This window comes from Eubalaena glacialis, chromosome 13, assembly GCF_028564815.1.
Source record: "Eubalaena glacialis isolate mEubGla1 chromosome 13, mEubGla1.1.hap2.+ XY, whole genome shotgun sequence".
Classification (NCBI taxonomy): Eukaryota; Metazoa; Chordata; class Mammalia; order Artiodactyla; family Balaenidae; genus Eubalaena; species Eubalaena glacialis.
The window spans coordinates 27,667,103-27,680,195 of NC_083728.1; the positions used below are offsets into that span (position 1 = coordinate 27,667,103).

The following is a 13,093-nucleotide window of genomic DNA, read 5'->3' on the forward strand; positions in this document are numbered from 1 at the left end:
GACTGTGAAAGCTTTGAGGACAAAGGCTGTGCCTAATTCCATTTGAATGCCCAGTGTCTAACACAGGCTGGTGCACTTCAGCTTGTACTGCTGCTCATGCAGTTACCCAATATTGCAATGCCCATGCTGTGATGCTTAGGTGCTGGGGAAACAGGAGTGAACAGTACAGATATACATGGTCCCTGCTATCAGGGAGTTCACATTCTAGTGGAGGAAAGAGACAATGAAAAAGTAACAAATCAAGTATTTCCTGATTTTCACAAGTGCTCTGAAGAAACCCAACAGAATGTGGAGCTGAAGGATTATGGGGGAAACTCTGAAAGGAAGCTGAGGGAAAGCATCTCTAAAGAGGTGATACATGGTTAGAAGTGGGCAATGTGGGTGGACAGATGACACATTTTGGAAAAGCAGCCCAGGATGGGGGATGGGATGTTAGGGGTGAGCACTTCTCCCTGAGGCAGGATATGCCCCCAAGTGCCCTGGGACAAGTTCTCAGGCCTGTCCCAGAGCAATTAGATTACCATGAAGCAATGTTAAATCTCAGGTAGTATGAAAAAAAATTTTTATTTTTAAAGCCTGCTGGTCTCCCCAAGTCCCTAAAATGTTGCTGCTAAAATTACTCACTGGAGAGCACAAGAAACACCGTAAGGACACATGGAAAGAGAGCTTCAGCACCAGGGGACACGGATGGGGACAACAGTGGCAGACAGACAGCTGCATTTGGACTCTGGGAGGCAGGCTCTTCTGCTGCCTGAGAGTCCAACACTAGAAGTTAAGACACCTAACCTCAGTTCTGCCACCAACTTTTAAAAACGTTTCTGTGGGCAAGCCACATTCTTCTTTCAAAGCCTCCCTTTCTAAAAAATGAAGAGAGTGGAAGGGAATAAATACATCTTTGCCTCCTTTTATGCTTTGCTTCTCTAGAATCCAAAAGTTGAAGTGATGTCACTGGAAATTTCAGTAGGGAGAGAGCTGCAAAGAGCCAGCATCAAACTCAAAAACTGCATTTGCCAAAATAAACAATGATAACAGCATTGTGGGGTAGAATAACAGTGTTTAAGGAGATGACAGGTTCAAATCCTGGTTCTGCATACTAGACACCTCTCAGCATCTCTTTCCTCATCTGAAAAGTAGGGTTAAAAATAGAACATTATCTCTTAAGAGTTGTTATGAGAAATAAATAAGATAATCTGCCCAAAACACTCAGTACAACGTAAGCATGCAATAGTTATTACTATTAACAACATGACTGCTTACTGTGTGTCAGACACTAAGGTCTTCATCAGGGCTCTCTCTAATCTATGCTGCACCTAACAAAGCAAAACTCCAGGGGTGGAGCCCGGAAATCTGTTTACATAATAAAATCCCAGAGGATTCTGAGAACCAGTTGGATTTGGCAATCACTTCCCTACAGCATACCATAACCATTCAGCAGCATCTAACATACTTACCTAGTGTTTTGCTCATCTGTTTATCCAGAATTCTCAACAAGGCCTTACCTGGTACAATGCTACTCTAAGTTCTCACTTAACTCCTAATGAACTCTAGTCACCCTTCCCCACTTACCACTTCACCCCAACATTTCCAAAGTACAACAAACTGCCAAACCAATTTCCTAAATCAGTGTTTCTAAAAATGGAGTTTAGGTATTACCGGTGATATGGAAAAGGATGTTAGGTAGGATGTAGACCATGTTTTTTTAAAAAATAATCACGTATTTTCCTAAGAACCTTTCAGTTTAAAAGGTACCTTCTATTTTAACACAAGAGCATGGACCCTGGAACCATATTCAGATCCCAGCTCTCCCACTGGCTAGTTTGTGATCTTGGGCAAGTTATCTAACCTCTACAAAACAGACTGATAATAGTATCTACAGTGTTTACTTCATAGGGTTGTTATGAGAATTAAGTAAGTTATCATATAAAGAGCTTAGAATAAAACTTGGCACATAAGCTTTATAGAAGTATTAGCTATTATTGTTGTTATTCATGGCAAAAAGTACTGATTTTCCATTTACATAATGATTTAAATGTTCCCCTTAAAATTACTTTTAAAATGAGTTGATGATTTTAAGAATATATAAAGTCAATTAAAGTCAATATTGGTATATGAGATACAAAGAATACAGTAAAAATCGAGAGGGTGATAGGTAAATTAAATAAAAAACAAAAAACTTGTAGCAGGGAGAAAAGCCAGGAGCTTGGAGAAAAAGATGTTATTAAAAGTAAGGTGCCAAATGCACGTTACAGAAGCCTCATGGAAGTCATTTCTCTTTTCTGGGCCTTGGGTTTCTGATGTGTAAAATGAAAACATTGAGCCCTTCTGGGTCTAGGATTCTGAGGTCTGCATACAAACTACAGTTCCCTTGTTGTATTCAGAACAATTTCCTCAGCAGGTAATGACAAAGAAGGCACAGCTCTTGGAGACTAATCACTTGAGTGGGCAGAGGTTTCTTAAAAGTTTGTGTAACAGAGTCTGGCCTATCATACGTATGCATCACAGCAAAAAAGAAAAAAGAAAGAAAAAGAGAAAACGAAAAAAGAAAAGCATTGTGAATAGAAAAGAGGTCTCATGTGCAGAAAGTTCTCAAATTGAAAGAAGATATCGGGGAGGGAAGAGAGGAAGAACCATTTGTAAGCATCATCATGCTTTTTTTAAAGCCTGGAAAATATAACTTCAGATTGCTTCTAACTTAGTGCTAAGAAAATAAACAAAACTAAATATCCAGTCAAAGGTAATACAGTTGTCCCTCAGTATCCTGAGGGAATTGGTTCCAGGATCCCCAAAGATACCAAAATTCGAAGATGCTCAAGTCCTTTACATTGGTGTAGTATGTACATATAACCTATGCACATCCTCCTGTATACTTTAAGTCATCTCTAGATTACTTATAATACCTAATACAATGTAAATGCTATGTAAATAGCTGCCTGAGAGCAGCAAATTCAAGTTTTGCTTTTTGGAACTTTCTAGTTTTTTTCCTGAATATTTTCAATCCATGGTTAGTTAAATCTGCAGATACATAACCTATGGGTAAGGAGGGCCAACTGGATATTGGTGCACAGTTTCACTTAAAACTATGGGGACCCTAAAGGATAAGCAAAAAGAAAGAGGATGGGAAAACAGTTCTTAGTACCTGGACACAAGGCGATCCAAACTGGGAGAAGGATGTTTCCCCATCTGCCCGGAAATATACCTGAAAACCATCTTTGCACTTATGCAGGTGCTGAACTCCATTACTTCTTCTCTGACTGTGGCATCTCTTCTGGATTGTATATTTTCTCTAAAATCATGACTGTGAGCCCATCATCAAACTACAACCCACTTCTCTAATCTAGGTTCCAGCTGCTCCTCTTGATATACTTCTTTTCTCCAGCTTAAATGACCCATTTACAGTTCCCAGTAGCCACCCCATGCTTTCCACCTTTGGACTTTTTTAATGTTACTCCCACTGCCTGGAATGCTCGGCCAGTCCATTTCATTTGCATTTCTACAAGTCCAAATTCCACCATAGAGTGGAGAGGCAATATAATGAAGTGTTAAGGTCACAAACTCTGGAGCCACAGTGCCTGAATTCTTATACTTGTTCCACTACTTACCAGCTGAGTACCCTAGGAATGCTATTTAACCTCTCTGTGCCTCAAGTGCCTCATCTGAAACTGGTGAGAATTAGAGTAGACAACCTGAAGGGGTTCTGATCAAAATGAATGGGTTAATATACAAAAAGGGCTTGGAGCAGTGTCTGGCACATAGTGAAAGTGTCAGCTATCATGACAGTAACGACAGGAAGATGACGATGATGAGGACGACTACTATACATTGCCAAGGCTCAGATCAAATGCTTCCTCCTCCACAAAGCATTCCCTGAACCTTCTATCTGGAAGAAATCATTATCTCCTTTGAATACTTACAGCACTTTTAACTGTCACCTCTCTTAGAGCACTTCTGTCACTCTTTATATTATTTATACCTATACTGTATCCCTTACTGGACTTTAAGTTTCCTGAGAGCAAAATCCACCTCTGACATGTCTCTTTATCACCCACAGCTCCTAATATGATGCCCTGATCACGTATCTACTCAAACATTTGTGAATGGGTGGATCTGTGGTCATGAGCAGGGCACTTCTGCCAGCTCACAGAGCCTCCCCACTCTTACCACAACATCTTCCAAGATCTTAGTAGGGCAGGGCCTAGAATGAAATTCAAAGTGTTCATCCTCCAATTTCTTCTTTGACTCTCGCTCCTGGATCCTCTTCTCAATTTCCAAATCAAAGCCAATAGGCTGAGTGGATGGCTTCACAGGAGGTTTCTTAGGCAAGATGGGCCCACCTTCAAGAATTCTGGGATCAAGTTCCTGTGCTTTGAATTTGTATCTGTAAGGTGAGAGTTTAAGTGACAACCACAAAAAATATTTTTTTAATAAAATGAAAACTACATAAACAACAAAGTAGGCCAAAACCAGAAAAATAATACTCATTAAAATTACCCATCATGCACAGCAAAATTTCAACTCTCTTCATAGCCATTATCTCTACCTCTAGAGCAAAGAATAAATGAGACAGTCTAATATTCCCATCACTTTAAAGATTGGGGTCTCTCTGCAAGAGGAAACTCCCCCTTTTAAAAAGAAGTAAAAGAAGGGGACTTCCCTGGTGGTCTAGTGGTTAAGACTCTGAGCTCCCAATGCAGGGGGTCCAGGTTCGATCCCTGATCAGGGAACTAGATCCCGCATGCCACAACTAAAAGAGCCCTCATGCTGCAACTAAGACGCGGTGCAGCCAAATAAATAAATAATTTTTTTTAGAAAAAGAAAGTACAAGAAGGAAGAAAGACGAATACAGGAGACAAACTCTAGCTCTAATCACATTAAGTTCCAGCTCCCTCCACTGATAACAGCTGTAACAATCCCTTGGGTAGCCATAAAAGGGTGAGATCTACCTAAACTAACCTCAGAGGACACTCCTTGTTGGAGTTCTCCCACTGCAACCTCCACAATAGTGTTTTACCAGTTTACACTCCAGGACAGCTCCATATTCCCTCTTTCAATCCTTTCATCACAGTGGCAAGGCAGAGCCTGTAGCTCAAATGCCATAATTCCCAAGGCAAGAAAAATAGTTAACTGTCCCCCTTACAGAACTGAAAAGAAAGTAGGCACGTTCTTGGAACTCCTCCTCAAACACTGGCAGTGAAACTTACTGCTGCAGTTTCTCGAGCTCCTCAGCCTCCTGTTCCGCTGCACTTTTGCAGGTCACAGGTCTTGCACGCTGTTTGGTTTGCAGCACAGGAGTCTGTGGGTCTCTGCATATCTTGGCCACAGATTTGGAGGGTAACAGAGCTGTAAACCGAGACCACAGACATTCACTTAGCTCTCCAAGACCCCGTTTACCTGTAGGTGCTGACTCAGCTAGGCAGCCCAGAGATGCCAAACCACAGAGTGGCTGGCCCTCTACACTCAGCTCAGCTCATGTCAGTCAATCTGATAAACATTCAGTCCCTTCTCCCCTGTCACTCTTTATTGAAGAGTATGATGAAGGTAGCCCTTGGGTAAACTCTGCTATCATCTTCTGAATCTGAAATCCATTTATGTCTGATGGATTCCTTTTCACTGCACAGGCCTGTACTGACTTTCTAGTGACAGTGCCAACTATTTTGCTTGTTATTGACAAATAAGATTTTCACTTATTCCAGCTTTAAAATAAGGCCTTTCTAAAGACCAAGTAATAACTCCCAATATTATGAATTCCCTAAAAGTGTCTACATCAAAACATCAAGACCACCTCTCACAGAAAGTCAAATGGAAAAAGTAAGAAAAAACTAAGTCAAAGCATCAATATTAAGATCATCACCACCACTCATAGAAAATATTGATTTATCTGGCCAGGAGCAACCTTGTCAATTTTCATAATTACATAGAATGAATCTTCTAATTTAGACCTTATTACCTAACAGTGGGAGATGGAAACCAAATCTACTTATTTTAGAAATAAGCCAGCCTTCAAGTATACATATAACTATTTTTGAGCTATAACAGTACAAAGTTTTAAATAAAAATTGCAGAAAATAATTTTTCTATTTGCCAGGACCAAGATTCTAAGAGCAATGTATATAAGACTCTAACAGTCATGTATTATTTGGAAAGTCATGGTTAATATTTACATTTCCATTAGAATAAAGAAAGACATTTCATTATCTTCATAATATAAAATCTGACAAATGGTTACTAGAACATAATAACAATATTAGGAAATGCTGTCCTTAAAGGAATTCATCTGGCTACCTAACATAGCACTAAACAGTGCCTATGCAAAGGCAGAAAAAATTTAGAAACCTTCAAAGTCAAAACAAAAGGATTCTGCTTTATCCAGAATACTACCCTACACTCTTGACAACTATTGTATACCACACCTCCACTCCTCAAACTTCTTTACCTTCTTTTCGTAGGAATTATTTTCATAAAGATAGATGCTATTAGATTAGATTACTCTTATCTGTTCACCACCAAATCTACAAACTCACCAGTACAAAAATATACAATGGAGAAAAGACAGCCTCTTCATGGTACTGGCACAAAAACAGAAATATAGATCAAACTCAGCAGCATCTGCACCCATTGCTCTCTTCCACCCTCCTTTCAAAGAACAATCACTCCACTTGTGCTAAGTATCCCTCTCCTACCTGCCTGCACAGGGACTTAATCATCGGTTATCTCTTTTCTCTCCTCTATCTTCATCTTCTTTCCCTGCTAAGGACTTCTCAGCATACAGACCTAGACCTGCTCTCCCTATCTCGCACCTCCCTTGATTCTTACATCTCCCTCCACATGCACAGCACTTACCATAATTTGTAATGATCTATTTGTTTATCTGTCTCACTGAATTAGAAACTTGATGTTGAGTAGCACCAAGTCTGTTTTGCTCACCTCTATACTCCCTACACCACACAGAGTGTCTGCTTTGTAGTGGTAAAACATTTATTGAATCGCTGAACAAAAAGCACACAACCTTAAGTGAATGGAATGCTTTCATTTTCTGTAGGTGAGTAAATGTACACTGACACATGGTAAAGATAGCCTTGATGTGTAATGACATCTCAGGTTAACTTAATTCCCCTTGGCCAATTATTGATCAGGAGGATCAAGGTGGTTGATGGGTATAAGTGGACAGATAGCTGGGTGGTTTGAGAAATGCTCAACTATGTATACATCTGTTGTCTGCGTACAGGAACATGCCATGCTTTAGTTCAAAAGTGAGGATTTCAACTAAAGGCAAATTTGCGCCTAAGATGTAAGGAAAGGGAATTCTAGGGGAGGCTCCAGCCAGGTATGATACTGGAAAGAAACTTACTAATATCATCCTTCTTGCTCCTCAAGTGATATCTGTTAGGGGTTCGTTTATGGAAGGCTTCAACCTGCTGTGCAAGGGGCACATACGTAGAAGCCGTCTCACCAAATGTTCTTTTCTTTCCCTGGGACAGGTTGAAAGGCATAACAATGGTGCATCCCTTAGTCACTCGGGCCTGAAAAGAAAGAAGTTGTTCCCCAAATGAAGTGTTATGGAAGAGCTCAGATCTACCACAAGCCACAAACTCAGTACAAAGGATCAAAAGAAAAAGGGCCTGTGTAAAGCCAAGATGATTATTCTTCTTAAGTTGTCAGTCCTTGAGCAAGGGTTATAAACAGTCTATTCCCATCTTTTAAAAAGGGGGAGAGGGGAATTCCCTGGCGGTCCAGTGGTTAGGACTCTGTGCTTCCACTGCAGGAGGCGCGGGTTCAATACCTGGTTGGGGAACTAAGATCCCACAAGCCACACAGCGTGGCCAAAAAAATTTAAAAATAAAAATAAAAATAAAATAAAAAGGGGGAGAAAGCATCTAGTCCTTAACAAATTATCTGTTCTGTAAGAGTACATAAGGTGATTTTCCCCAAGCATGTTAATGTTTTGAAGCAATCAAGAGCAAGTTTTCTTAGAAGCGAAAAAAGCTGCAAAGGTATCCCATCCCCAGTCCCATTTAAAAATTTTTAATTGGGCTTCTGGATCTGAATCAGGTCAGGCAGCTGCCTGAATCAAATTCTCTCCACACATCCTACCAAAAACTGACTGATGAAGAAGCCTACTCTTTGGGTCATTAATTTTGATAAAATTGGTCTCTGATTGGAAACAAAATTCTTCAAGGACTTACGTCCCAAAGGAAGAAGCACAACCCCAGGATTTAAGACTGCAAAGGACTGACTTCAACAAGTGATGATGGTGACTGCAAATGCAAGGAGAAATTCTTAGTGCTAGCATTTTTATTTAGGATTGTTACTGTTTTTGTTAGTGCTCTGGTAACAAAACTGGATTTGAGTGGTCTGCCCCAATCCCATTTTCCCCATAAACCCTGTTATATTTTGCACACAACTTTGCAGACACAAGATTTTTTCACAAATTTTGTAATAGCACAAGCTGTAACAAGCCTGTACCTACGATTTGCCACACATAATTCTATGTGTTTTGTGTACATTCTCAATTCAGTTTTCACAGCAACTTGATAAGATGCTTCCCAGAGACATAGAGTGATTTATCCAAGATTACACAGCTAACAGGGGCAAAGTGAGGATTTAGATCTATCTTAACTCAAAAACATATGCTTCTCTCAATTATATTATTGTAAGTAGTGACCACAAATACTACACCGGAATCCTCACTGAATTATTAACAAGAATATTAATTTAGTCTATCAACTTACAGGAGATGGAGGATGCTTTCGCAGTTCAGATGTAAAGTTCACTTCCTTATACTCCTCCTGGTTCTTAGGATGTTGTTTGATTCGCTCATCTGTGAGGAAGTGGAAGTCAACTGATTTGGTTACCTGGCTCACTGATTTCTTCACAGGGAGCCCTGAGTGAGGAGCAGAGTAAAACACACAGATAATACTAAGAATAGAGAACATAAAGTAAGTCTCCTTTTATCCAGTCCTTTTGGTATTTCTATTACCATGGATCTAACTTTGTTCACTCTCTACATACAAGCCAACACATGAAACAGTCCTCAGGGACACCAATATATGTGCCTTATTCATTTAGCACTATTGGGTTTGAGGCCTTTCGGTCAGAGGCAAACTGTAATAAGGTAGCACAGGGGAGAAGAATCCCACCTCCCAGTTGTGGTCATAGCTCTGGAGACAGAGAAACTGGAATACTTTTGATAGGAAAAGCTATGAATTGACTTTAAAAGCACACTTAACTAAGCATCTCTAAGAGGGATACCCTATAAACTCCAGAGATGCTTTTCAACCCAGTAAGCAGAGCTTCACAGCTTTGACTCCACCAATAATAATTATGCCAAAGCAAAGCAGAACTCTGATCCCTTCAGCTCTCTCAGTCATACTTTCCTCCACAACTACAACTGGATTCACTCAGCTGTCTTTTCCTCTGACTAGGATAAAATGGGAAGACAATAACAAAAAACTGGTCTGCCCAACTGCTCTATCTTCTGTCTCAATCCTAGTTCCTTCTTACTCTAATACAAAGAAGAAGAATTACGAGAAAAAAGGAGGGAGGAATTAACTGCACTTAGAGAAATGAGGTAAGAACTCATGGAAAAAGGCCTCAAAAGATGGGTGTGACTTCTTCAGTTAGAGATGGAGAGGAACAGCATGCTCTAAGAAAGGACCAACATATGTAAAATGTTCTAGGGAATGATCACTGGGATATGAATGGTACCCATGTCCAGGTTTCTAAATAAACATATCTTTTTATGCTGACTACTGACCAAGAAAGACTTTTGTGCTTTAGAGACTTTAAAAACCCTACCAAGATTATGAGAAGCACCCCCTCATAAATCAGACTCAATCAGAACCAAGCTGACCTGCTCCTGCAAGAGCAAATTTCTTGAATTCTTCATTCTTTTTCCGCATCTCTACCACCTCTTGCTGCATTTTCATTCTCTTCTCCAACTCCTGCTCCTCAGTACTTTTTAGAATCTTCTGCCTAAAAGGCAAATCAGTAAAGGAGATGACAGAGGAGAGGAGAGGAGAAAGTGACTCAGTGGTTAAAAAAATCTAAAGGCATTATATAGATTAGATTTTTAACCTGTGATAAAATAACCAACAAAACCAAAAAGTATTACCTAATAAATTGATATTAACTTAGATAACACTATGAAAAAAAGATACAAAATTTATTCTAAAATATTGAAAAAGTTTCTGAAAAAACAGCTAAAATAGACTATAGAAGATATTACAAAATATCCACAAATTTGACTATATAATGATTAACTTTTATGCCACAAGAAAAACTAAAACTAAAATACCAGTAGTAATATTTTCAACAAACATGGCAAGAGGTTAATATACATAAAATATATACTGTGATAGAGAGAACAGACTTAGGAGTAAAGCCAACCAGAATTCAAATCCCAACCCTGTTGTTTCATTTTCTGCCTATGTGATCTTGAGAAAACTATTTAACCTCTGTGAGCCTCAGTTTTCTCCAATATAAAATGGGTAATATGAATACTTGTTCTCACAGAATACTTGTGACTATTAAAACAGATAATGTTTCTGAAATACTGGACACATAGCACAAGTTCAATTTAAAGTAGCCATTCTTAAAAAAAAAATAACAATAAAATAAAGTAGCCATTCTTAGTAATGAGAACATCACTAAGACCACTTATAGATAAATAGAAAAGGAAACAGATGATTCACCCAAGAGGAACTTTGGAAAAGATGCTTACAATAACAGTTATACAATCTTGTCAGCAAACACATAAAAATTAAAATAATTTGATGCCATCAACATATCAGTTAAATTTGAAACAATTTTTAAAGTAAAAAAAATTCAATGCAGATGAGACTACAAGGAAATAAAAATATTCATTCAAAGTTGATGGCACTGTAAATTCACACATTCATTTCGGAAATAAAATTAGCAATAAATATCAACAGCCAGAAAACTGACCATAATCTTAGATCAAGGAATTTCTCTTTCCTTTTCCTGAGGAGACTACTCAAAGAAAAGGATCTGCCTGTAAAGATGTTCATTGATTCCTCATAATAGTGAAAAATCGGAAACATTATTTTCAACAGGAAGTAGTTAAATATAATTTGATAGAATGCTAACAATCTATCAAAAAAAGGGTAAATGTGAAGATTTTGTAGCAGTACAGAAAATAAAACAGTCTCATAGCGAGTGAATAAAGCAGAACCCAAAGATTGCTTACACACTGATTGTAAAAATATGTATTTTACTTGAGTAAAGTCCAGAAGGGAGCTTGGCAAAATAAAAACTGTTCAATTTAGGTAGTAAGAACCTTCACTAACTTTTTCCTTCTATGTTTCTTTTACGTTTGTTTTAATAGTTAATTTTTTTCAATCTGTAAGACTCAAGCACCCACAAGGACATAAAACAATTTACCTTACCATGGTTACGGCTTTCAGAGTTTCCCAAGCTCCATGTGCATCAAACAGACTGTAGATGTACCCATTTGTAATTTTACTCTACTGACTCTAAAGCTGAAATTCAGGATAGAATCATACCTTACAGGTGGGATACAAGGCACAGTATGTCTGCCCTTGGCTTTCTCTGGGGAAGACTCATTCTTTTCAGAAGTATCTTGATGAGCACTGCCTTCTTCCTCTTCCTCTGGCTTCTTTTTATTGTGAGAACTTGAGTTGAAAAGGACAATATTCTCTCAATTCCCTACAGCATATCCAGCTCTACCCTCCTCCCCAGATCTACCACACATGGCTTAAATTTTCTCATTCTTCAGGACAACAACCATGTTTCAACAGCAAGATTCTTCCAATAGTATCATCAGATCATATATACCAATGGCTACAATGGGTAAACTTTGAGAATGCCAAAAGAAGTCAGGGTAAGAGTTGTCTGGTGATGGTTCAAGAGGGCAGGAAGAGATTCCAACTGCTCATCATCAAATGAACAAATGCCAGACAGCTAGTTGTCTTCTCAATATTTATTCCACTTTCTTTCTTATTAACAGAAACCCAATTTTGTTTGGGGCAGCAATGTATGAAGGCAAAAGTATTGTACTTGCTTCAAGGGTCTCTACTGCAACTAGAGGGGATCTAATTTACAGTTCAGTCAACTGAGGTATAACATAAGCGTTTCTGGAAAATATTTCACTTTCCTGATATGGGTGCTGCCCCTCTTTCTTTGCCAGACCCTTCTTCTTCTTCTCTCAAACATGGATATGATACCTAGAGATATAGCAGCTATCTTCAGATAATGAGGCAACAAGCACAAAGAAGAAGCTAAGAAACACAGAGCAGCCATCTTGAGCAACAAGTATGAAAAAAAAAACTAAGACTCAAAGAGATGTCATTGAACCAAAGCTAGCAGCAAACTACTTTCAGACTTCTGTGAAGCAAATAAATCACTATTCTTTAAACCTCTCTAGTTAAATAGGCTATTACCTTCAGCAAAATACATTCCTAACTGATAAAAATAAGAACAAGCACCATGTATTCTGCTTGCTATTACCATAGGAGCAAACAGGGTAAAATCTATGTCAACAGACAGAAGCTGTGGCTACTTACACTTTCATTTTTTTGGAGGGTGGAATTTCATTGATGATTACAGGAGTAGCACATCTCTTGGCTTTCATTTGTACATGATGTTTTTCTTTCTGTTCCAAATTCTTCTGAGCAGAGAGCCTAAGAGATCTTCTATGGTAGAAGAATCGACAAAACTTATTTGTAATGAATACATTATATAGTCAAATTTGTGGATATTTTGTAATATCTTCTTTGTATTCATTTGTAATGAATACTCCTCAGAAATGTGAAAATATGTCAAACTACAAAGGGCTATAAAAAGTATTATTTCTGCTCTAAAAAAAAAGTGGTATTATTTCTGCTCTAAAAATCTAATACCTTCTTGTCTTGCTGATAGTTTTTGAAAATTCACCATAAAATGTTGATACTTAAGTGCATTGGTGTTTGTAAATTAGACCTCAATAGAGCTGATTTAATTTTGTAAAAAGGCACTGGCAATCACCTAGTACAACTTCCTCCTTTTGGAATTATGAGTAAAAGTAAAAAAAGATGAGGTAACTTGACCCTGTTACACAGCTAGTTGCTGTCAGACTTAA

The 13,093-nt window shown here is 38.4% G+C and overlaps 1 protein-coding gene across 5 annotated transcripts in view; it reads right to left on the reverse strand.

Moving 5' to 3' along the window:
• The window catches only part of TPX2 (TPX2 microtubule nucleation factor), a 57,636-nt gene that overhangs the window by 13,658 nt on the left and 30,885 nt on the right, over positions 1-13,093 (reverse strand). For 3 of the 5 annotated variants that reach the window (XM_061210329.1, XM_061210327.1, XM_061210328.1), the window contains 7 exons: positions 12,540-12,668; positions 11,520-11,648; positions 9,848-9,969; positions 8,727-8,878; positions 7,346-7,517; positions 5,199-5,337; positions 4,159-4,375 (listed from right to left, as the gene is read on the reverse strand). In XM_061210329.1, coding sequence (XP_061066312.1) covers positions 4,159-4,375; positions 5,199-5,337; positions 7,346-7,517; positions 8,727-8,878; positions 9,848-9,969; positions 11,520-11,648; positions 12,540-12,668 — 1,060 coding nt within the window. The remainder of the gene's footprint in view (positions 1-4,158; positions 4,376-5,198; positions 5,338-7,345; positions 7,518-8,726; positions 8,879-9,847; positions 9,970-11,519; positions 11,649-12,539; positions 12,669-13,093) is intronic. The other 2 variants (XM_061210330.1, XM_061210331.1) reach the window with 2 other exon arrangements.